At 35.8% G+C, this 26,705-nt stretch overlaps 1 protein-coding gene across 1 annotated transcript in view; it reads left to right on the top strand.

Annotated features, from left to right (window-relative positions):
* The first annotated feature begins 7,323 nt into the window (after positions 1 to 7,323).
* GPM6A (glycoprotein M6A) overlaps positions 7,324 to 26,705 on the top strand; it is a 109,416-nt gene continuing 90,034 nt past the window's right edge. Inside the window, exon 1 of the mRNA XM_068681248.1 lies at positions 7,324 to 7,877. Coding sequence (XP_068537349.1) covers positions 7,841 to 7,877 — 37 coding nt within the window. The 5' untranslated portion in view covers positions 7,324 to 7,840. The remainder of the gene's footprint in view (positions 7,878 to 26,705) is intronic.

The raw sequence follows: 26,705 nt of genomic DNA, 5'->3' as shown, positions 1-26,705 counted from the left end.
AGAGCTTCTCACCACATTACGATAAGAAATTTCTCAGCAAACTTCATTACAGCTTTAATTAATTTAATGATTAAAAAGCCAGAAGGGACTAGTGTGGTCATCTAGACCAAAATTCTGCATAATGCAAGAATCAATCAGAGAATTCCTATGATCAAATTAAACTGTAATGTAACTAGGAAAATATTAGATCTTGATTGGATCATTTATCACCAAAAATAATGATAATAATAATAAAAACAAATCAATCTTCACAAATTTCTCTAGTGTTTTAAAGAAAAAAAAAAAAAGATGTTATTTTGTTATGAATCTGTCTTTCAAATTCCAGCAATATTGATTAAAATGAATAGCTTTCAATTAGATCTATTTCCCTGCAGATACTTTGACTGTAATGTGGATGCTCCTTAACCTTTTTGTTAAATTTACCAGACTAATTACCTTGAGGTTTAAAAAGTGAAAGGATGTTTTATGGAACCATGTGCATTTTTGGAAGTATCTCCAGTTTTTATAGAAGCAACTTTACATTGCTGACACCAAAAAGTGTATGGGATATTTCAATAATATTCTGTAGTAGGGGATAATAGAATAGAATTACAGGATGGCTGAGGTGGCTGAAAACTTCTGGAAACTGTGTAGTTCAAGTTTTCTGATAAAAAGCAGCGTCAACTAGAACGTGTATATATGCTACTTTGTGAAATGTTCTTTGAACATCCAATACACACAATACTGTTTTGATGGAAAGAACTCTATTGAAAGATCACATCACTGTACTTACAGGATGGCCTCCAGTTTTGAAAGGTGATGCCAACAGCAAGCTGCTGTTGGGCTGTGAATGCACTCAAATGTTCAGTTAAAATATAATTCCGATTATTCTGATTTAGAGTGCCTGTGTTGGAAAATCTAGCAATTTAGAGTACCTTATGTTTAAAAGTGGTGGTGCTGGTGGGGTGTCCCTGAATTCTGTTGTCCAGCATTCATGTTCTGTCCTCCATAAATCTCTTCTCTGTTGGCATCTTTTCAGTTTATGGTTTGAATAACAATGTCCTTTGGAAATGTGGCTTACTATTCTTGTTCCTAAAGGTTTTACTTCACACTTAGCCTATTAAAAAAGGCATCATGTTCTTATTTTTATCTGACAAAGTGAGTCAAGAATCTTAAGAATCTTTGGGGATAGTATTAGCAACGTTAACTCTTTTTAATTTGGAATTTTTTGCTTATTTCCAAAAATAAAACCTTACTAATTACAGTCATGGAACACATATAGTCAAAAGTGAAGGTTTTAAGATGTAGTTAATACTATTAATAGTTACAGATAATAATCAGAAGTGTATTAAGACTGATTCAAAGGTCCTATTAATCAGTCTTTTAGTATAATTTTCCTCTTGATTAATAAAGCACATAAAAAAGATTTAAGTACTGAGAGAAACAAATTCTTAGCTATTGTGTTTTAAGGTAGGGTGTCATAATGGTGGTGAAAGAGTTTCTCACTGAAGAATTTTTTTCAACCAGATGAAAACTTCTCATTTTTTTTTTTTTTTCCTGAACACGATAATTATATTAATATCTATTAGTTTCAAGCATAATAAAGCCACATGCAAGGATATCCCCTTCATACCCTACCCTTCAATAAAATCCCTGCTGCTAGAAGCATTAGGTTAAAGAAAGATTTAAAAGGAAATGAGAATAAGGATGTTGAAGGATGTCCATTAGGCTGTCAGTTGTAAAATCCAGACTTGAGCAAAATAGGAATATAATAACCTCTTTAACCTCTTTTATGGTATTCTGCATTTGAATGTCACTTCTTTTTTCTCTCTGTTTAGCAGTCAGTGATTGATACTAGTCAGAACCTGAATATTTCTTTAAATAGCAATGGACTTGTATCAAGTAAAGGCCTGTTCTGAAATGTCTTTAGATTATATTTCTTTGATAATGGCCTGATTTAAATTGCTACTCTTTTCATCTGGATGAATATGTTTTCATTTCATTAAAATATTTTTGGGGGATTAATAGAGCTATACACAATACCATAACTGGGATGATCAACAACATTCAACCAAAGTTACATTTTTACCTTCTGCTTCCTTCCTTTCTCTGTTAACATACCATTTCCCTACTAAGTCTGATAATTTGTCATATCATAGAATCATAGAATATCCTGAGTTGGAAGGGACCCTTAAGGATCATCAAGTCCAACTCTTGACACCGCACAGGTCTACCCAAAAGTTCAGACCATGTGACTAAGTGCACAGTCCAATCTCTTCTTAAATTCAGACAGGCTCGGTGCAGTGACCACTTCCCTGGGGAGCCTGTTCCAGTGTGCAACCACTCTCTCTGTGAAGAACCCCCTCCTGATGTCAAACCTAAATTTCCCCTGCCTCAGCTTAACCCCGTTCCCGCGGGTCCTGTCACTGGTGTTAATGGAGAAAAGGTCTCCTGCCTCTCGACACCCCCTTACGAGGAAGTTGTAGACTGCGATGAGGTCTCCCCTCAGCCTCCTCTTCTCCAGGCTGAACAGGCCCAGTGCCCTCAGCCGTTCCTCGTACGTCTTCCCCTCCAGGCCTTTCACCATCTTCGTAGCCCTCCTCTGGACACTCTCCAACAGTTTCATGTCCTTTTTATACTGTGGTGCCCAGAACTGCACACAGTACTCGAGGTGAGGCCGCACCAGCGCAGAGTAGAGTGGGACAATCACCTCCCTTGACCTACTAGCGATGCCGTGCTTGATGCACCCCAGGACACAGTTGGCCCTCCTGGCTGCCAGGGCACACTGCCGGCTCATATTCAACTTGCTGTCTACCACGACCCCCAGATCCCTCTCTTCTAGGCTGCTCTCCAGCGTCTCATCGCCCAGTCTGTACGTGCAGCCAGGGTTTCCCCGTCCCAGGTGCAGGACCCGGCACTTGCTCTTATTGAACTTCATGCGGTTGGTGATCGCCCAGCTCTCCAACCTATCCAGATCCCTCTGCAAGGCCTTTCCACCCTCATTCGAGTCCACAACTCCTCCAAGTTTGGTGTCATCAGCAAGTATATCATTAAGTATTTCTCCTTTCCCCAGACACATGCATGAATGTCCGGCATGAGTTAAACTCTGGGATGGACTGTGTGCTATTTATTTGACAAGTACATTGTGAAGTTGTAGATAAGAAATTGGCATCCTAGAATGTGTAATTGGACAAATCTTAAAGTTTTCAGTGCTTCCACTAAATCTACTCTGTTGGGTATCCAAAGATGAAATCTCTTGTTAATGTATTTGATAGTTATACTAATATTTTGAATAAAAAAATAGGAATATTAATTGTGGCACACTCTAAATACCAAATTTGATCATTACATTTTAATTATTCTGTGAGACTTTCACAGATTTCCCTAAGCCGATGCCTAATTTTCATAAAATAACTACTACATGTGTATCTGTGTTAGTGTTTTGATTCACATCAGAAGTGAGTTTTAAAATGAAAGCCCTGATTTTCTCCACCTGCTGTATTTGGGCTCGTATCATGGAATGTCCCCTGAGACCATAAATTAGATTGTTTTTCATATAATAAAATCAGAGCATGCTTTTCAGGAGCGTACTTAATACCTCTTAACACCTTAGGGGCAATGAATCCATGGGACCAGTCTGGAGTTAGTCTGAAGTTAGTTCCCCTGAAATGTGCAGAACTGGTATTGCTTCACTCCCCAGATCCATCCAGCTAAACTTTGCAACTTGCTCATGCAGTCATGGGCAAGGTGCTACAATGCAGCTGGGATAACTCTAGCTGGCTTTTGATTTTTCTTTCTCGGTTATTGAGGTAGCGGTATTAGCAACATAAATAACATCGTGCTCTTTAAATAATATTTTCATGTGTTGATCAAGACATCATTGCACCACAGCATTATTCTTATTACGTAGTTGGAAATCAATAGGATTAAGGGATGGAGTGATAAACTGATTTGTAGGCCATATAAAACTGGGAGTAAAAGTCAGGTGTCTTGTCATGCTGTTTAAAGCTGTAAGTGCTCAACCACATTTCATAATATCATAATGGATACCAGGGGATCTGTTAATGTCATCAGCTTCCAATTATTCTCTTGATTAACTGTTTATTTAGTCTCATTATACAGTTGGATGTTCTGTCTTGCTTTGCTGCTTACACATGGCATGGGTGTCCAATGATCACTTGCACCAGTAATCTCATCTCATACTAGAAAGGCATTTTAGGCAGTCATCTGTAGTTCCTACCAAAATAACTTCTTTCCATACCAGAAGCATGCCCAGCAAGAGGAAGCTAGCAGCTTTGGGTGGTTTCTGGTTATGGTTTTAATGTAGCTTGTATGTTACTAGTGGCAAACAATTTTCACAATACAATGAAGAATGAAAGTCTCTGTTGATATACCTTAGTTGCATAAAGTTAGCATTTTCTGTTTTCTGTTGTTACTCTTAATGCTTGCAGAACTCTTCTGCTGTTTGATTTAGGATTAACACCTAGTCATAATTTCACCTGCAAAGGTTCTCAGAACAGTTCTTACATGTCTAGAAAGACAGACTTATGTTGTAGAGTGAATATATCAATAAAATGCAGCTAAATGTGAAGGAAGCTGATATAAAATCTCTCTCTCTGTATGGATGTCAGTTAATAACACCTGAAACTTATCAGAGTCCTCTTAAGAAGGAACTTCAACACTCATGTAGTTTGGAGGATTTGATCTTTACCAGGTGAAGCTCTTAGTGCCATTATTATATTAATATATGTACAGAAAAATTGATCATTGCAAGGGGGAAAAAAACACACCTCAAAGCCATTATTTGACAGTGCTGAGTTTTGCTTCACCAGTCACTGTGATTTCAGCTTAACTTTTGATACAAAAATGCAGTCTTTTTAGGAAGTGAAAAGTTCCATCATAAAAATCAAGGTGTGTGTGAACCTGATATGAAAATGAATACAGGAACTAGATCAAGGATTCACTTAACCCAACATTTCATCTTCTTGTGTCCCAATGCAGATACTCCTGGAAGTAATACAGGAAAAATAATATATATATATATTTTTTTTTCTACAAAATATTTCTCTACCATCCAATAGTTAGCGCCTCAGGGATCTTCTGATCCAGAGGTGCATCTTCAGATCTGTGATTTTTTTATGTGATCCAGATTCCCATTTCTCTCCTTTTTTTTCCTTTTTTTTTTTTCCACTGTACCCTGCTGCAACAATGTCCACAGTTTAACTACATGCTGTGTTACTACACCTTTCTTTTCTTCTGTCTCCTTTTTTTTTTTTTTCAGCCCTCTCCCTTTATTGAACTAAAACAAGTTTTTCTTATTTGCCCTTCCTATGTCACTCATGATTATACAGATATATGCTGTATCCTCTTCCAATTAGTCTTTCTAGCCTATTTTCTATTTTGGATGCTTGTAAAATTTAAACAATAAGTCATTATTCAATTGTGTAAAGGAACAAGGCTGTTTGGTGTCATAAGCAACCTATAGATTCAATTATTCCAAACATCCCTGCTAAAGATGTTGGTTATCTCAGTATTTGGTACTGCCAACAGGAAACAAACTCTAGAAGAAAGTACCAGCGTAATAAAAATATTCTCCAGACTTTTTGTAAATATGAAGATTTACTAATATTTATGTAAGAAAATGCATGAAAAAGTACCAGTAACATTGTTTAAGTTAGTGGCTGTTTGTGTTTTGCATGTGTATGGGATTAAAAGAATGCAGTGCAGAGAGGGAATAAAAGTCATGTTGTCTTCTAGACTTGTTCTCTTCTCAAGACAAGTTCCTCCATTCCTCTTTGTTTCTGTACAAAACTCCTAATTTTTTCCAAACCCAGGATTCTGTCAGATCATATATATGCACATATGAATACACATATGATCTTATATATATATACACTAATATATATATACTATAATATCTATATATATACACACACACACACACACACGTGTGTGTGTGTGTGTGTGTGTGTATAGATATTATTATTATTTTTTTTTCCCAAAAGAGTTGAGGGGCTGGAGAGATTGAGGTAAATGTCACTTCTATAGCAGGGGAGATTTGCACAGATCTTCTCTTAAAAAAAAATATATATATATATATGTATATATATTTAATCTGAATGAACAAATTATTCAAATTATTCCTAGAAAGGGGGAAGACACTGAGATGCTATGATGTCAGAGCACTTCCATGTGTATAGGCAGTGTCGATGTGTTAAGTTCGAGACAATCAATTAGATATGAGTGCTAAAACTACATTGCTCTTCAATTAGTCCAGAAAATAGAAGCCTAGAAAGGTCAGTTAAGAGGGGAAAAGAGGGGTAGAAAATGCACTGGCTAACTAAATAACTATGCATTCAATTATTTAATTTATATATAGAAATGTAACTTAATATATAGAAATTATTCTGGTATGAATCATTTTTAACAGGTTTATATATAAAATTTATCAAAAACTTTTTTCTTTTTTTTTTTGTTTAGTGACATAGATTGACCTATTGCTTCCTTCTATTTATGCAGCATGAAGAAAATGAATGAGAAAGTTATCATTTATATGTAAATAGGAATTTTCAGCCATAGTAGTTTTTATTTGTGGGTAAGTTTTAATCACATTTTTCCCCAGAAGGATGAGAAGTGCAAATTCTACAGAAAAAGTGTAATTTGTGTTCTCATTGCAGTTTTGGTGAAATGATGAGACTTTAAAAATGTTACATTACCCATAGACTAAGGTACAAAAATGCTAATTTATTGCTAGACTGCAGTGTCCAATTTGCATTCCAAATCAGACTGCAGAGCTCCCCAAATGAGTAGGTGCCCTCACAGTGTATTTAACCTATGATTTTCCTGAGTAAATTCATAACTGTGCATATTTCTATGTGCTTCCTCATGTACACTCACACATGTGGTGCTTCACCATTTTAAGAAGGTCAAATTTTTTAACAGGGAATTCAAGTGTTCGGATAATTTTGGATATTAGCAATCAGAGAAAGAATTGGTGCAAGCGTTGTTTTAAATCTGAGCCACCCCCGAATTCCTTTTTATTGCAACATTGATGACAAATAATATATGGAGTGCATATAATTTGCGGTGATTAATATTGTATTAAATTGTGCTTGCATGTGTGTGTTTATACAAAATGATAGTCTTATAAAGAGGTTTTCTAGGATATTAAAATAAAAGTGTAATAGTGTACATTTGTTGTTAGTTCCAGATGATATCGATATGTGAGAAGGGGGAAATGAAGAGTCATATTATTCTTAAATGTGCTGATACGGGAGGGGAGAGGGAGGGAGGGAGAGAGAGAGAGAGAGAGAAAGACAGACAAGTAATACAGCATAAAGAACCCACAGGCATCTGGGCTTTCCCACTTCTGTAGCAAATAGGGGGAATTATGGGTTGGTGGTCTGCTTCACATTAAGAGGGCACCCCTCCATCTGTTCTCAGTACAGTCTGTTTCCAATTTAAAACACAGATTTCAATGCAAACCTCAATCTCTTTTCTCCATTTTATATGCAAAGTGAGGTTTACAAATCGGTGTCATTGCCATAAGGGCTCAGACCAAATTTCCCCCCAAAATTCACAGGCTGTTCATTTGAATACCTGCTTACAGTGGTACACAATGGGCAGCTTTGAGAAGAAAAATTGATAATCTTCACGGAAGAGTAATTTGAATGAAATTACACTTGACAGCCCGTCTCCAAGCAAACAAGGAGAGTGAGGGAGCCTTAGCTAAGCTCTGAGGACTTGCCTAAGCCTCTGCTGTTGGAGCTTCCCAGGGAAAAAAAAATCCACACTTTTTCCTACATCTGACTGAAGCTTTTGATTAATTCTGTGTAGCTGTTTCTAGTGAAGAAAGGTAGCCATGGAAGAGAATATGGAAGAGGGACAAACACAGAAAGGTATTGTGATAAAATTGCTTTCTGTTTGTGAGGAGATAATTATTTTGCAGTTCCTTGTTTGCTTTAGCAGCATGCTGTAAGGTTAGTGAATATCCTTATGTGGCAGATGGGGAAAGGTTGCCTTTTTTTTTTTTCCCCTGTATCACTTACGTTCATTTATCTCTCTGCAGTAGCACCTAGCATTAATATAGTGATTGTCATCTTATATTTAATATTAAACAGATCTAAATATCAAATTTCACATTTATACTTATAATTTTGCAAGCATTTGGTGCAGACTGCCTGCCAGACCAGTCTTTGTTAACCTTCATTTATTTCATGTTTTCACGCTTGTCTGGCTGGGTCAAGGGAGCCTAGTGTGAACTATGAGAGAGCTACTCACACAATATTTGGAGCTAGTTGCTGTTGAATATCTAACAATGTAACCAGTATTTACACCTTGAATGAGAATCCAGTCTGAACAAAGACATGGGATATATGTTGTATATAGTTAGGCAGTACTGATATTTCTCTCTGCATTTTTTCCACTTTTGTTTTACTATGTGTTGAAGCAGCTTTGCTATTTACATTGTGCAAATTTGGATCTTGTTGAATTTCATTTTGCACATTGCAGCTGAAATTGCTTTAGCAAGATGTACGTAGCACATTCAGAGCATTTCTGTTCTAAGGTTTCTAGTCAAGTTGATAATAACTGAACACAAGGGGATGTTAGCACTTAAAGATGCAATTTAAGGTTATTGCTGATTGTTTATTAATTGGTGAATCTCTGAAAAACAGTGTTCATAATGTCACTATACTTAAATGCTATTCTGTACAAGAAGCATTACAGTCAAAGGAATCAAGATTTTTTTTTTCTCCTTTCACTTCAGTGCAAGCACAAAGGGTAATCCTGATGAATATTTGCTACATTAAATCATGTATGCTCTTCATTTTACATTTATTTCCATTTCTGAGGAGGATTTAAGAACTCACCAAGTTGGTTAATATAAATTGCCTGCAAAGGCATATTTTTCTGAGCTGATGACATACTCTGTTTTCTGCTCCCTGATCAATCTGCTTGCTACATGTAAATGTCATGCTTTCTCATTATAAGTGACCCATTTATACAGAATACAGCTTTGGATTGTTTATGCTCTTAATTTTGTCTAGATGCACAGTACATATAAAGAGAACACTAAGGGTAAATCTGCACCCTTGGTGTATGCATACTTATATATAAATAGATTAGTATCTGCAGGTGATTTCAGCAGTTCCTTCGGTTAAATTTTATTTGCAAATAGCAGACTTAACAGGAAAATAAAACTTTTCTGCATATAAAATCGGTGCTTTCATTACATGTTTGAATTACTTAGGTTTTCATTTAGAAATTGAAGATACGCTTTTTTTTTTTTAAGTCTGAAAGACATTTTTTTTTTCTCTTTAGAACAAGTAAATCCAAATGTTTGATCACTGAATCAAAATGTTTCATTGTTATTGCCTGAATAAACAGTGTGAAATGCAAAATTTCTAAATCTTAATGGGGGGAAAAATCAGAGAAAAAAAATGAATCAATTTGTATATTAAAAGCACATGTTATTGATGAACTGTGTCCTCATTGTTCATATGGTAAGCAGTTGAATGACCAAATAGCCAGGCAAAATGGTGTGATTAATAGTGTGATTACAACAGCTAACACTACTTATTCTGCCTCCCCCCCCCCCCCTTCCCATTTACAAAGCCATGTGTTTCGCCTTTTTTCCCCTTTATTGGTACCCAGCTGTCATCATGGACAGTGACAAGAGAATGATAAGAGCTGACAAATTATATTTCTTCTTCCTTACTGGTGTGGAAGGGGGTACTGCTTAGTTGCTGTCACCATATTTGTGAACCTGTCATTTCAACCTGTCGTGTTCCTACTTTGGATTCTGATGACTTTTAAAATTTATTTAGAGTTTGAAGAAAATGTATGGTTTAGAATCAAAAAGAAAAATTCCTGAGAAATAAATTTTGGGGGATGCTTGAATGCAGATGTTGGAATTTTAGCAAAGTATAGGGGATGATCATGAAATCATGGATCCCTTTAAGGTTTGAACTTTTGTACTTGAAAAGTGTTGATTGTTGTTGACTACTTGATACTCCCCTCTCATAGTGCCTGTTTTCTGCTTTTACTTAGCCTAATCTATCTATTATGTGTTTTACTGATATCTTCAGTATAGTTCCAGACTAGTTCTTCTGACTATAGTGCCCTAAGAACTTTAATTCTTATGTTCTGATTTTCATCTTTCTGCCATTTTGAGTGGAACTGTTTGTTTCTTTCTTCCTCCTCTGCTTCCTACAAAATCAATGGGAGTGTAAATTGCCACTGCTTACTAACTCCTGTGCTCTTCACAGCAGATGTTTTGAACCTCCCACTGAACAGCATTACGTCTTCCTAGCAGCCATGATGAAAGTGAATAGTTTGATGCATTTCATAAATATGATAACGATAGTCCTAATAAGAGCCTTGCAGTTTCAGGAGTCTTGTTATTTTACAGTATGTTATGCAATAAGATATTGATATGTGAAAACATAATTCTTACCATAGTGATTCCAAATAATGATTTTCTGTCTTACACAATCTCTGTACATTCTAGCGTTTAACACTTACAATTTGTTTATGGCTTTAACTTGTACAATTGTCAGCCGGGGAATGTATCACATCTTGTTTCTGTAAATAATGCACTACTGGAAATGATACAGTTCGAATAAGGATCAGAAATGAGAAACTGACCTATTTTTTTTCCACCGATATTTTCTTATATTGGCCTTGGAAAATGTTGTCTTTTTGCATCAGTATCCTTCATTTGGTAAATGGAAATAATGCTGAAATAATGCTGTTGTCCAGCAGTTTTCATGTGTGAGACTGTTAAAATCTAAACCACGTATAATCTGTATTTATATTTCTGCTTTAAAGTATTGGATTTTTTTTTTTCCTTTCCTTTGTTGGTATCATGTTTTTTTGGTTTGTAAGACAGTGCAGGTCAGGGAGGACGTTTCAAATATATTTCCTAGTCAGCTATCTGTAGCTGTCCAAGAAATGAAGGTGCATAGAAAGTCTGGATGAACTGTGTGCTACAATATGCTAAAAATGCTAAAATATTCTAAGAAAGTAAAAAGTCACAACATCTCAGAAATATCAACTTGTTAACAATTTCCATAACACTGACATTATGCTTCATGCCTAGGAACTATAACTTTGATTGCAAATTTGCTGTCTGGATAATCCAAGATAACTAAAGCCTGTAATTTTGGTGACTGGCTTATTATTCAGAAATGATCAGGTCGACTTAGAAGCATAAGTTTAAGTCATGTCTTTAGGGATGCATGCTAATTTTGAAAATCTCATGCATAAATTAGCATGTGTGTTAGTGGTAGGTCTCAACTGCCAGTGTCTGAAAGACAATGACGTCAAACTGTCAGCTATGCTATGTGGAAAAAGCTCCAGCTCCTGCAGAACAGGTCCTCCCTCCACGAAAGCACTGAGTGCAATGATGTCCCCCACCCCAGTCATTCACCATGATAGAAAACTTCAGAGGGCAGGCACTGTAATTTTTGCATTGTGTGGGACTTAGCAGTGTGGAGTTTAGAGTTATTCTCACTACATATCTATTTCAGGAGAAAAAAAAATCTATAGCACAGCAAAATATACACCACTTGAAAACAAATATGCTTTTTATGGCTCATCCATAACTTTAGTAGTTTGAATTCCTTTATAAAATAAACTATTGGGAATGGACAGAGCATCTATGTTTGAGTAGCAGCAAGCACAGGGAAGAGATGATTTTTTTTTTTAGCTCTCTTGGCTGTAGCATACCTGACAAAGATGGAAAAGGTTACACTGGTAGCATAGAGAAGAAGTACATAATCTTATTGTGACAGGTAATGGTTGTATACTAGAATTAGTGAGTTAGCATTTGGTCTGAATTAGTGATCTCAGTGGATTTGTAGTCTATTACCAAAGCTCTTTTGGTTTGGTCCACAGCATGCCAGTGAAGGAGAGCTTTAAGCAGTTTCAGAAGAATGTCATGGAGTCTAGGGTGCTATCTCATTAGTGTGTACACACATACTCTGTTTCTTCAGTCATGAGAAAGAGCTTAACTGCTTCCTTTTACTCTGGTATATGGAGTGAATTGGTAGGATAATATAAACATGCTGAAAGTGACTTTTATTTCCTATTCAGAAATAAAATAACAGTAGAAATAGTCAAACCATTGCTGACATCCTTTGCAAGTTAGTCTTTTAAATCTTTTTACTTCTGAAAGAGAGTTGTCATCCAGTTTTTCATTTGACTACTGCTCTTAAGTAGGTTAAAACAAAAATGAACAAATCACAATATTTGGCACTTAGATTTTTGTGGGTGCCTATATTTGTAAATAAAACCAGAGTTAATTTCCATCCTGTAATATAAATGCTAAACAAGTGTGAGCCACTCTTCTATCTTCAGTTAGATTCTTATGTTATTAGCACTCTGTTTGGCCTTCTAGGACCTTTGAACTATAATCAGTTTTACAAGTAATTTTGAAACTTTTATATATATATATATTTTTAATTTGGTCTTATAAGTAGCAAGTACAAGAATTTTTCCAGGTGATGATTTCATTCAAAACGGGGATTTGCACTGCTTCTTGAAGAAAACCTGATGGGCAGAGGTCAATATCTCTTTCCTTTGGAATATGTTTTAAGATCTAAGCTTGTGTTCAGGCTGGATTTTTACAGGTTCCTTCAGAGTAGCATGGTCTAAACTTTCAACATATTTATTAACCTGCTCTTAAAAATATATGTGTGTGTATAGTAAGAGTCAGATAAAATACTCACTTGACAATTGCAAAGCCACTAACAGAGTAATTTTCCTTCTTAATCAATGTTAAATATGGAAGAAAATTTTAGCATCTGGCAAAGTCTCTCATTATATTTCTTGATTAATACTCCTTAGTGGTTAATCAATTATTTTTATTAAATAAAAATGCCATGACATCATTCAATATGAATTTGGAATTAATTGTTCTAAAATTGTACGTTATTCTCCTTTAATGTAATAACTACTGGATACATTACTTAAGATTCTTATGTTAGGAACTGTAATTTGAATATCTGTTGTTATTCAATAAATTGTGCTGTTATCCACAGATAATCAATGATGCAAATAAATTTAGTCTTCCTTGTTTATTTAATCTTTAACATTGAAGTGTCTCTCTTAATAGCAGAAAACAGTATTTCTTATTGACTTAATGTGATACTAGTCATAGACATGAAAATCCAGCATTAATATGACCTAATTGTACTTTTCTATGAATTCTTACAGGGCAAAAGTATTCAAATGAATCTTTCTTTCAATGTGTGAGAATTTAAGACTTCTTGGTAATTTTGACACTTATGTGTCAACTTCATAAATAAGCTATTTTAGAAGAAAGTTCTTTCATATGAAAGATATGCAAATGTTTAGAAAAAAGCGTCAAATGTATTCCAAATGTCTAATTTAAACCAATTGTTTAAAATATATGGTATCAAAATAGTACTATAAATCTGTGCAAAACTTTGCACGATTTTGCACCACAATTGGGGGAAAAACAGTATGCTCTTTTTCTAATTACTCTGAAAAAAATCAGCATTTAATTATGACAAAATTCTTCACATATACCAAAAATAAATTAGATTCAGTTTAGTGGTTAGGCGCTAAATGGAATTGATACATCTAAAATTATTTCTTTTATATTCTGACTATGCCTTCATTTCTGATCAGCACTTTAAACAATTTTGCCAATGTGATTTTTCAATCTGTCTTCTGCAACTGGTGAGAATCTGGTCTTTCCTGTTAGGCCTCATATGGTGTAGGAAGTAGAAAATCATCAGCTACTACTGAGTACAAGAATTTATTTTTCTGTTTGCATTTAAAATACTCCTGATATTTGCACTTGAACAGTTTCTGAAGAATTTTCATTTGGTTCACATTGTAGAGGTTTCTAGTAGTTTTGTTTTTTGTTCCCTGGTGGTGATAACAATACATCAGTGAAATAAATGAATTATTAAAGTCAGTATCAATTTTAGCAAAAATCTGTCATTTTAACTGGGGTGTGAGGGAAGCTATGCATTTGCTGCACTTGTGACTTCAGACTTTTTAGCAGAAGGTGCATTTGCTGCAGTTTTGGTGTATACCTTTGCAGGAAGTTGCTACTGCTGGAGTATAAATAAAACTCAAAGTATAGTATTTGCAGCTCCAATAAGTATCCCTCACTTCTTAGTATCTTCCCATTTGTACCCCAAAGAATGTTTTGTTTTTCTTCTTCCTATTCATAAACAAAACCAAAGCCAAAGATCTTTGAGGTTACTGTCCTGCTTTTCTGTTTCTGTGGAACCCTTTTCTTCTTACCATCTGGAATGCATGGAAATGAAATCCTACAGCGTCTTGTATTACATGTTCGCAGAAGAAATCAAAACAAGTACTATACGAAGGACTGAAGGAGAGGGTTATAATAAAGTACAAGAATCTTAGGTGATCTGGAGTTTTAATCTTTATTAAGCAAGTCATAGCTGCTCACATCCCACTCCTCTAACTGCAACAGGGTGATTTTTCCATAGGTAATTTATGAAGGTAATCACACATTATGGAGAAATATGAAGGAAGACAGTATAGTAGCATAGCAAAGTGATTTAGCAGGGATTGCTTTGTATTAAGGCACAGTGGGGAAAAAAGAAGAGGTAATTATGCTGGTAGAGGTTAAAGTGAGGCGGTATGATGGAAAAAGGGAAGGAAAAAGAGGTATGACTTGAAACACCTTTGAAGGGATTCAGAAGCTTGAAAATGCTATGGAAAGATTGGAAGACAGTATTTGACTAGAAAGAATGAAAGATACATTTAGTCTTTCAGACCAGATGTGTAGAAGACCATAATGGGAATTCTTGTACTTTATGCACAGAACTTGTGTTTTGATGTGGTGTGTTTTTAAATGGCTTCCAAATCTTTACATTTTGTCTTTGAAGGAAAAAAAAAAAAAAACAAAAAACAACAAACAAAAACCTGTTAAGGTGTTGATATCATATATCATATTCATTAATTTTTAGTACAAAACAACACAAACACAAGCATTCTGATCAGAGTAGTAATAGATTGACATTTGTGGATTAATGTTGGTAAATGAATCATTTGAGAAGTTTTACACACAAAAAAAGTTAGAAGCATAAGTTCAGATTTTCTTTTTAAAATAGAGCATGTGTAGCTTAACAGTTTTTGTTTGCTTGTTTGTGTTTTCCTTCTGAGAGTAACCTGTAACATGCTACATTCATGGCAGCTGCATATATGAATAATATTGTGACAGTAAGCAATGTCTTAGTACTTTGAATTGATGCATAGGTAACGAAAAGAGGGAGAGCAAATTTGCTTTTACCTTAACTCAGAATTATGAGAGATAGGGAAGACTTTCTTGCTTGGAAAAGGAGGGTATATCACTTAACTTCCACAGTAATGTGATCACAGTTGACCTGTTGGCCTAGATTCTCTGGGGAAGGAAGCCAGCCTGCACACCCCGCCTAGCAAGGTGATGTAGCCAGTGTGGGAGGTTCCACACTGTAGTGGCACCATCTACTACTGGTGAATCAGCTTAAGCTTTTTGTGTGCAATTCATTAAAACTTGCCACCCCCTGATTTTCCACCAAATCTTCTCGGACTCTGTTAGGCTATATGCAATAGCAAGCAGCTGGCACAGTTTTAGATCAATTTAAAAGCCTTTAGAAATCTACCATGGGAAGAGTCTGGTGTCTCTTTACAACTCTTAAGTGAGCTGTACTGGAACATGTTTGGCTGTAGCTAAAAATTTAGACTTCCAAATTTTTATACTGGAGGGAAATAGCAGAAGATCATGAGATCATGATGACATGGATCTGGTCTATCTCAGGGGATATATGAAGTCTAACAGAGCCAGGTCCTCATGCCAATATTTGGATGACACAGTGCTTCGATTCTTGCCTTTCCAGAACAAAATAGCTAATGCATACATCTTGTCATGTTCTGCTTCCACCTACCAAATCACTTGCTTTCCATCTTCTCTAACTTTCTACTAGAAATCTCATCTCAGACAACCCTTCACCTTCAAAAGCTCTTCTACTTTTATAAAGTGCAGGTTACCAACAGTATGTTGGATGCTTTCGTTGTACTTAATATTTATAGGCTAGAATCTGCATGCAGAAGTTCATAGTGGATGCTGTCATAAGTTTCTCTGTTACCACAAAGAGAATATGGACTGTGGTGGGCAAGACATTGTTGCAGCTACTCTGAGTGAATCCTCCAAGACTGTACTGGAGGTTATGGAAAGGCTATGGAAATCTGGCACTGTTGCTAGTTCTCTTACTTCTGTTCTGTCAGTAATTAAGTCCTGACTCTTAGGGATATTCCTTAACATTTCACATTAGTAAGCATCTGCAGTTTGGGGTGTTTTTATTTTCTTTCTGATGGTGTTTTTATTTCTTTGTGGAGGTTGAGTCTTTTCTCAGGGATGCTTACACCTGATATGCTCCCTTTTTAATAGGGAGACAGGGAACAACTGAGCAGAAGGTGCTACAGCTATTTTGAACAGACCCATGCTTCTAGACCTTACCTGAGTACAATGTTAAATACGGCAGATAGATGCTGTAGAAGAAAGGGGATGAAGTAGCTGCTACTGGGCCATTGGATTGGTCCATTCTGGAAAAACGTTTAACTGAGCAGACTTCCCTGAGCAGATCTTTATAGTTATTTTTACTGATAATAATAATGGTAAATAATACCATTTTGAATCCTACATGTGGCATAAAAGAACTGACAAACTTTTAAAGGATAGTGTTTAAATAAGGGTTATACCATTAACAAGCACATACATGTTGAATTTATGGGGATAGTAGTTTGCTAAGTTAATGTAAATAGTAACAGAATATGCATAGATGAGGATGGAAGTAAATGTTTGAAATTGCCTTGAGAAAAGGACCGCTGACTACTGGCTGCTGTTGTTCATAAAGATATTCATTTATATTATTGAATGGTGTATTATTGATTTTAAAACAGAGTAGCTTTAGCAGGAAATGCTTCCCACTATATGTGGTTTGCTTGCATTCATGACTTGCTGATTTTCCACAATATATAGATAAGGAAGCTTACATTTCTAGCTCAGTGGTACAGTGATACAGTGATTTACTTTCTTGTGAAATAATCTGAGCGTGTTTGATTTATAAACTGTTTTTCCTATTTGTTGGGGTGCGTCAATATAGCAGTACATTTGTCTTCAGAGATTTCCCAGCCTTGTGATTTCTCATTGAGAGGTTATTGGCTACCTCTGATCAACCAGTCATTCTGATCCTTCTTAAACTCTTTCAAAATAATAAACAAGCATATCCATGATCTTTCCCTGCCTTTCCTCTTCATAGGTTGTATTTTGTTATAAACCTCTGCAGATTCTGTTTGTAGTTGTCATGCTCTTCAAAAGCATCTTAATACCATGTGGCCTAACAAGATTGCTGAACTAGACTGGAAGAGGGAACAATCTTTTGTCTTCCAAGTGTTCCTTCATAACTGGCTTGAGATCTGCTCCTTTTCAAGCCATAAAACGCTTCTTCCATTTTGTCTTGACTGCATTTGCTACATAATACTTCTCTTTTTGCTGGAAAATTCATGGTCCTAGTACATATTAAGGAACACTTTGATTCACACTACCCAGCACTGTTGTAAAAATGAGTACCATTTGATTGTAGATTCATATATTGCTCTTGATTTTAGTGTAATGTAATGACACTGAAATAATAGACCTAAGTACCTTCAGTATCTGGAAAATCAGTAACCAGGGCTCTGATCCTAAGACTTACATATATGTTTTTGCTGTCATGCACTGTCAGTAATCCCATAGTTTTTATGCAGATTATTCACTTATGCAAAAATGAAGCATGTGCACGGTTTTAAGATTAGGTCCTAACGTTGCCACAGAGTAATTTACATGTAGCTGTCAGGTTTTTGGCAGGAAATCTGTGAGAGGACATGGTGAAGCAATTAAATGGGGTCTGGGAGGAGACTGGAAGGAAGGCTGAATGGAATTTGAGATTTTAATATATATATATATTTTTTTTTTTTTTGCTTGTTTGCATGGTATTACAGTAAATTAATATGCTTTGAGGTCTACAGGGACCATCTGTAGGTTCCAAGAAATGCTATTCTTTTTCTCTGGCTGGTTTAATTTTTGTTTATGTTTTTCCTTTGAATTACTAGACGTTGGACACACTATTGGGCAGAGTACATTGGACCTTCTAGCAATATTGAAATGTTTTGCTGGTGTATCTTGTTCACACACTTAGGCGAAGCTGATCATCAAATTTACCATGCAGATGGAATTCTGCCCAAGGCAGGCTGCTAGTGACCTTCTTTTTACCTTTCTCCTGTAATATGGGAATGGTCTGCTTTCTAAGATTATCTGGGAGCTTAATTTCATAAAGTTATAAAGTTCATGCTGCTAGTGCAAGCACATGCAAAACTGGTGTTATACTTCTTATTATCCTGTAATGCATTATAAGTGAGACTTTCTCTCTTTCAATGCAGATCTGATGCAGCATGCTGGTTGGTTGCCTGTGCTTTGTGGGGAAGAGTGCAGTAGATCTTTGATTTTAAAGCCTTCTGAATTGAGTGTCTGTTACATGGTTGCCTGTGATTAGTGGACTCTGACATCAATGTCTGATGTGAACACAGAAAATGGATATTTGAGATTTTTTTTTTTTTTGCCATGTTAATTAACTGTCCTATTAAAATCTCAAAAAGAAAAAAAATATAACAAATTTCAACTATTTGTAGAAATAGCAATATAAAACTTCTAGTTTTATAATACCATTCTATTATGCAGATAAAATTAATCAGCAAAAGATGCTTGTCAATGTGGCTAACCAAAGTTTAGTAAAACATGTATCTACAATCACACCCAGGGCGTGTAGTGCCAAGGCCAGAAAATGAAAGGAAATTTATTGCAGCTGTTCAACAAAATATGGAGGCTACCATTTCTCAAAGATGTCATCTTTCAAAATTATTATAGGTTTATGAACAGTGTTCACTAGTGAAAACACTGGAGTAATTATAACCTAGTGGTGAGTAGGCCTGTCAGGTCAGCTGTGTTTATGCTAATGGTTCAGACAAGATATGTTTTTTGCCTAACCCATCTGCTGCAGTCATTAAATATTTAAGACACAGGGGAACCTGTTATGTACGTTGGGGGTCCTTTATCGGTTTTGTGGACGTGTTTGCACATGGGGGACTTTTGCTGTTAATTTTTTTCTTCATTTTGACACACGTCCCATACCATCATCTGTACTGCCTGTGCTTCCAACAGATATCTTTCTGTTATTACCTGTCATACCCCATGCTACATGAAAACAGGTATTTTCTTAAATATTTATTAACAGCCTTGTTACTTTCAGAATCCAGCTCAAGCACCACTACCTTTCATGAATGCATCTGAAATATGCAGGTTTAAAGATTTTAAAGTACCTGTAGCTGTCTGTTGATGTATTTTGTGAATATTACAGATGTTCAGAGAGCTGAAATATTCTGTTCTCTATTCCTGAGAGAGGAATGCAGTTATGTACATGTTTGTGGAGTTCTCTTTTAACTTATGGTTATTCCTACTTGTCTTCCTTGATTTATTTCTCATATAGTTTTATTTTTATTATTATTACCTTTTAATGTAGACTCAACTAGATTTGACATAGCTTCTGCAGTTACTAAATCTTGTGATGTCCTCTGGGATCTCATTTTTCTATTTTGGTTGTTCTTGCCCTCGTAATTCCTGATTTGTTTTGAGTGTGTACAAACTCGGTACTTTAAGTTGGAAAGACTGTCTACTACTAGAGATCTGAAGGTACTGCCATTCAAAAATAGCTGATCTGTAATCATTCCTTTAATCTAATATCCTGCCAATGCAATAGACTTCAGAGTTCCTACAGAATGTGGTTGTTTTATTTCTAAAGGGATAATTTTACTAGGCTTTTTGTAGTCCTTCAGGGACAATGAGTTACACAGGGGTCCAAATGTAACAACCAATATAAGAGTAGCAGTCATTAAACTAAATTACTACAGTCAGCCTTACTGTCCTTAATTTTTATTTTTTATTTTTTATTTATTTTTTATTTTTTTTTGTTAAGAAAAATTGAGGAAACAGTGGTCTGTTTTCTAAGTGCCTTTATGGTTGTTGGGATAGAATAGCAGTTGCTCTGTCAGTGTCACAGTGTTTATTTTAGTCTCTGAATTAATTTTCTTGGTTGCTAGGCAATTCTACTTCATAGTTTTAATGGAAATGACTAATTCATTCTCCCTCTTCTGCTCTCATTCCATAATCTGCAATGGTTTGAAACTAGATTTCTCTGGCATAATGCTTGGCAAATACTCCTGTCAATGTACAGTTTTAGGACTATAGTTAATAAAATATGTCCAGCCCTATATTTCTTGTATGTTCCAACAAAGCCATTATAAATCTAAGGTATTAAATAAAGAAAGAACTGGGCTTTTATGGGTAGAGGATAAATATCTGCCCTCATGTCTGATGTTTTAGAAAGTTCTAAGGGGTGGGTTGTGTTTGCAGCTGGTACCAGCTGGTCCTTTTTACCTCCAGTGGTGATGGTGTAATATCTGCAAGCTAAGGAACTGAGATGCTCAGCATTTATAATCAGCAGGTCTTGCTTATTACTTAGCAGTGCAGGAAGGTTCAAAAACAGGTATGAATATTCAAAGAACTGATAACCATATTATTAAAGAAAACCTCTAAACAGTTCACAGTTCCAAAGCTATTTTTTGTACTGGAAAATATAACACCTTAGGACAGTTTGTTTAAAATATTGTTTTCTGATTCTTTAATCCTATTCTTATTAACGGCAAATATGAAGGAAAAATAGCTTTAAATGAAACTTTAGGATAATGCAGAAGCTGGTAAACTGCAACTTTGAAATGATTGAAATCCACCTCACTCACCTGTAGCAGGACAAAAAGAATCCTGTGGCCCAGAATGTCAGTGGCATCTTCTGTTGGGCCCTGTGCTCCTGACATTGGTTCAAGGTCTGGCAGCTTGTCCAAAGTATGAAACCTCAGTAAGAGTAAACTATTAAAAACATTACAGCAATAATTTCCAGCGTGGTTGATAATACTCACTGAATGAAATCATTGCAGTAGTGATACAATAATACAATCAAAAATTGTATTATTGGATTAAAAAGTAAGCTAGTAACTTACACATTACTGTTTTAGAGATAATGGTGTCCTAAGAAATTTCACAAAATGTTAAGATACTGGATCAAGATATGAAAGATTTTGTTTGTATGGATTATGGCTTATGTATGTTCTGCATTCTTCAATTTGACCAATAGGAATTACTACAAAATTGTGTCTTTGAAAAAAATCTCACTGTGCCTTTGTTTCCCACCTGTCAAAAATAAACAGAACTTTTTTTTTTTTTTTTCTTCCACCTCTTCTATGATTTGCTTATTGCTTTAGTAGGTCATAATCTTCCCATTTCTACAGTGGGACTCTCATTTTAGTTGAGGCCTCTACATACTACAGAAAGATAAAGTATGCAAGGGAGCACTTACTGATTTGTTTAAAAAAAGTACAGCCATTAATTAGTGTTCTTTTTGTATTAAAGGTGAAATAAAGGGTAACTGAAGTATCTTGTCTGGACTGTCCCACTTTAGAGTTTCTAACCAAATATTGTATTCAATTGAACAAAACTAAAGGAGTTGCAATCATTATGCACATGGCATATGTGTCGTTAAAATGAAGAGTGATAGACCTTGATTTTTAGCAGAGACATAATCTAAGCAGAATGGTGTGATATACATATGGCGGATGTCTGTTCAGTATGCCAAAAGAAGGAACAGTTCAGAAAGTTGTAACTTTCAGTTCCCTTTCAGTTCCCTTTCAGTAGAACTTCATTTCTTAGTGATAATAGACATGTGATATGAAAAGTCCAGAACAAATATGATCAGTGTATCTTTTTGCTCATTTCATGGAACTGATGCATGCCTAATGGTGACAAACGGGCCCATGTTGCTTGCTAGTTTGTTTAAATAATGCATTTTCTCAAGAATATTTTTCTCTTTACAAAGGTGATTATGTTTTTGTTTAATGATGGACAAGTTTGTTTTGTCTTTAGCAGCTGAAAACATACATGTAGACTCTCTGTTAACACCATGATTGAACTTAACATCAAATACAAAGAAAATTTCAGACTGAAGGAGATTAGCAGACCTAACTCATTAGAAATATCTTCAATAGACTGTTTCTTGTATTCAAAGAAAGTAGGTAAATCCATTTGGCACACTGCCCTCACCAGAAGGGACTCTAAGCATCTTCCCCAGCTGGGTACAGGATGAGTGCCCCATCAGGCCGCCATGACGGCAGCCTCCACCCAGAACCCAAAACAATACCACCATCTAATTTATCTTAGTGGATATACTGTGTTGAGCTCTGTAGTGTTAGAGCAAGATTTGTTTTTGTTCTTTAAGCTATCTTGTTTAAAGGTTGTTTATACATCTTTCTTTAACACTGCTGTCTAACAAGATGTATGCCTAGATTAAGTGTTGAAATAAGCAGCCTTCTGCATGTCCTGCCCCTCGTTTTGTTGTAAGTCTGAAGTACTCTTAAATAGCAGCTCTTGAAGTCACATGATACGAAGAAAATCTTGGCAATTTCATTTTAAAGGCAAATTTCTGCAGTTCAAGTGTGCACTTCAAGACTTCAAAGGAAAAGTTGTTCTTAAACTTATGTATGTACCTTATTCCATCCATGGGACACATTATGCAGAAGTTTTGACCATCCTGGTTAAGTGCATATGCCCTATACTTATGCTTCCAAATAACTTGAAATACTGTTTTTGTTTGTTTGTGATAAGTGTAGTTCTCAGGGTTTTGGATTTTAATTTAATTTTAGGGCCAAAGCACGTGATGGACCTAGCCTTTGCAGCTAAGACACTGTACAACAGTGACAAACAATTCTACCTTCCTTGGGGTCTGATTGCATACAGTAAGTGTCAAGAACAGAATGACTGAAAACAATGTCAAACTATTATCAATTTCCCTAAACACAGAAATAAGAAGGTAGGATTTATTACAAAGGAAACAGTAGAAATTAGGTCTCTGAAATTAGGATCTCTAGTATGAGGGAAAAGAGGATGGAACTTTGTTTCAATATCCAGTCAAGAATAATAAAAGCAGAAGAAACTTGCTGGAGAATATTAACAATAATGCTAACCAGTCAGTCCACTAAATCACCAATTCATGTGCCACATCCCAGATGTGTATGTGAGGACTGTGTATGTGAGTCTTGTCTCAACACTATTTCCTTATGCTCTGGAAAACAAAAATGCTTTTTAAAGGTACATCTTTCAAGTGGGAGACAAGGGAGGGGAACAGCTGTATGACTTTGTTTCTGCTGGTCAACTGTCTTAGAGTGTCAGTGGGAAGTGGCTTCCCGCTGTGATTTTCGCAGAAGGAGTTAGAATTCTTCTCCTTCTGCTGTTTGATGAGGACTGTGAATTTCCTACATTTGTAATTTTATTTAGTCCATAAGCATTTGTTTCCTTGCATGATGGGGAGGTAAATTTTAGGAAAAACAAACAAACAAAAGAAGTGAATGGCAGAGCTTTTATTATAATCCAATATCTGAATGTAGACTAGTCATAATATATTGGCGTATTTGCCACTGCTTGTAATGATTACCTGAAAGTTGATCCAATCACTTTCAGGATGAGCTCTTTGAATTAGTATTCTGGTGACAGTAGAAGGATGTGGCCTTTTTAAATCCTGTAAATCACAAGAAAACATGAAGAAATTGCTATGCCTGAAAGGCAGATTACCAAAAGCAAGCAAAAGGAAGCTTTTAAAGTTGTGAACTTGGAATGGTTCATTGCTCACAAACAGTAGAACCACAAGTAAGTTATTTGGTCATGCTAGATCATTTTGAGTAATGAAGTGATATTCATCAGCATGTTATTCGTCAGCAAATACTTGTTGATAATCTTGCGGAATTGTCTCCTTTCTGCAAAGCCAGCTTTTTTCTTTATCGATACATTTTGTTTTGCTATATGTTCAACATCTTAGACATCTTAGATTACAGAGATAATAAACATTTCCTTAAGGGGTCTAAAAAGGAGGTTTTGTAACACATAAATTGCAGTGGCCTTTAAATGTCAGTACCCTGAAATACTGTACAACTAAGTACTTGATTCTGCTAGAAATGTGAAGGAGGAGAATGGGAGTGGCAAAAGGACAAAGCAAGTGGAAAAATTGTTTTTCCAAGTATTTCCATTTTTTTTTTTTTCCTCAAGAACTCAAAGGAAAGCTTTGCATGAATTTCATATAATTTTGACACAAACCTACAGACTTGTGTAATTTGAATTACTTTTCGTAATTCAAAAATTTTGGAAAAACACAATTCTCTTAGAAATTCTATCTAATCTTATGGCAGTTTCTTGGGAAGGCTGAAAGTTTTATTTTTATTTTTATTTTTATTTTTTCCTGCTGTAAGTTCTGTCTTTATATTTTCACACACACAAACTGTTATTTGTCCATAAGTAAACACTGCCATTCCTGAGAGACAGATACATTGCAGAAAGGGGCAGTAAATATACAGCAGATTGGCTTAGTCATAAAAAAAAACAACAAACAAACCAAGAATGCTTTTCTGAGCAGAGGTATATATGAAGGTTTTCAGAATAGAAATGTAATATGGGCCTGCGGTCTTTCACCTAGATATGCTAGGTGAGTGGGAAGTCATGGCAATTTTATTTTTCATGCACCTTCTGTCTCCCAACCAGTAATATATAAACATGAAATAAATTTTCCTGGCTATATCAAAACTAAGCAAGGATGCACCCCTCATTTCCTCAAATGCCTTATAGGAAGCTAAGGGCCCCATCCATAAAAGTTACCATATTTAACAGGGCTGTGGAACAGGTGTAATGTAGCTGAGGTCGAACCTCCTCATTTCTGTTCTCTGAAGGCAATGCTTTCTAGAGAGTAGCAGCTTTGCACACTCACTGGATAGCAAGTTTAAAGACAGGTTGTTTCCGGCTGAGGCACAGTGGGGGTGGCTTAGCTGGAGCTTCTCATGAATGATCTGGAGATCACAGAGAGAAAGCAGCTGAAGGGGATATGCAAGAAGGAGGATGGAAAATGAGGAAGAAAGGTGGCTGTATGTGATGGTAGGCAACAGAGTTTAATTGGTAATTGGGAGATGAGATGAGATGAAGGCTCTGTTCAAAAGAGACAGAAAATGTACTTGCTAAAAAAGATCTGGGAAGGGTTTCTTATCTGCTCTGAAAGAAATAGCAGAAAAACAACAACAAAACCCACAACCCTTTGTCTTATGCCTCATAATTTTGAGGTTTTGGGGATTTCAGTATTTTGTGAGACTTTGTTCATATCTATCAACAAGGAGAAACTGTGGTTTAGTAGATCCAAATAGTACTTACTAGTACTATACAACTAGTACTAGTTGTACCCTATTTTTTTTTTCTATTTCTCTGACAGATTTTATACTATGTGGGACAGGGATTACATTAATGTCCTGACTTATTTTACACACAGATTGTTATCTGAAATTGTTTAGAGGTGACTACATGTTTATTACATGTCATGGCCTGGATTTCTGTTTACTAATACATTTTTTTCATTAAAGGAAACATTCTGTACCTCCTTGGTGATAAAATTACTTGGTGACACATCTCTTGAGTCATAGTACATGTTAGGTTGTACTAGGTATGCAGTAACTATTGTATACCATTTCGTAAATACTGCAGTTGCCAGAAAAGCAGCATGCACAAGTTTTTGCAGAATATTTTTTTTTTTCTAGATTCTGTGGTACCAACTAAGTCCTATAAATGACGATGAATACACCTTTAAAAAAATATTTGGAGGAAAAAGTGCATTTTGTAGAGTACCTGCCTTTCTTGTGTACCAAGTGTTAGGTGTTTCAGAGTTGTGATATCGAAGAGACCAATAAGTCTTTCTCTACTAGCAGCATGCATAGAGCACAATTGATTGTTGGTATTTCTTGCCAAATTAAATCAGGAGAGAGGAAAATGGAAAGTGATCACAGCTTTCCCATGCTCTACTGTTCAGCAAAGCCAAGTAGGTCTGGGGGTGAGCTAATCTGGAAGAAAGAAATGATTGCCATTATTCATTGCCACTTGAGAACAAAAAACACAGAGTGAATAGGACTTCCATCATGAGGAAATTTTGAGCAGCTATGCAGCACACAAGGTGGCTGCTGCCTGGAGTTGTACGGCATGGCTGCTTAAGTTTTCAAAATTTCCAAGTAATAAGGATTAAATGCAAATATCAGTCTTATTTTCAAGATGTTTTCTACATTTATGACATTATGAAGCAGATGGATTCTGAAGGCTCAGGAATCAGAAAAAGAGTACAAGCAACCTTTTCTTTCATTTTCAATTAAAAAAATGTTTTGTTTTAAGTATTCAGCATCCACTTTGGGGATCTGGGATATGGAGCCCTGGTATCTTTACAGTTTATGGCAATTAATGTAGTCTTACACAGATAATTAGTCTACAACAGCAAAGCTTGTGACCCTGCTGCTGCTGCTTGGGTGAGAGCTGTCCTTCACTTGTTCCTTTCACTGAGACACGGACTTTCTGGCTCCTAAAGCAGGTAATAACAGATCTACTCAGAGGCTGTGTGTCTGTGGGAGCTGTAAAATGCAGTGGGTGGATAGATACTGAGCGTATAACGTTAGGCCATTATATCTGTTCAGTGAAGACCTTGCAGCCGCTGGAAAATGAAGCATGTCTGACAGCTCAGAGACTGCCA

Source organism: Anas acuta, chromosome 4 (assembly GCF_963932015.1).
Source record: "Anas acuta chromosome 4, bAnaAcu1.1, whole genome shotgun sequence".
NCBI classification, from domain to species: Eukaryota; Metazoa; Chordata; class Aves; order Anseriformes; family Anatidae; genus Anas; species Anas acuta.
This window is presented reverse-complemented; position numbering and strand designations above follow the sequence as displayed.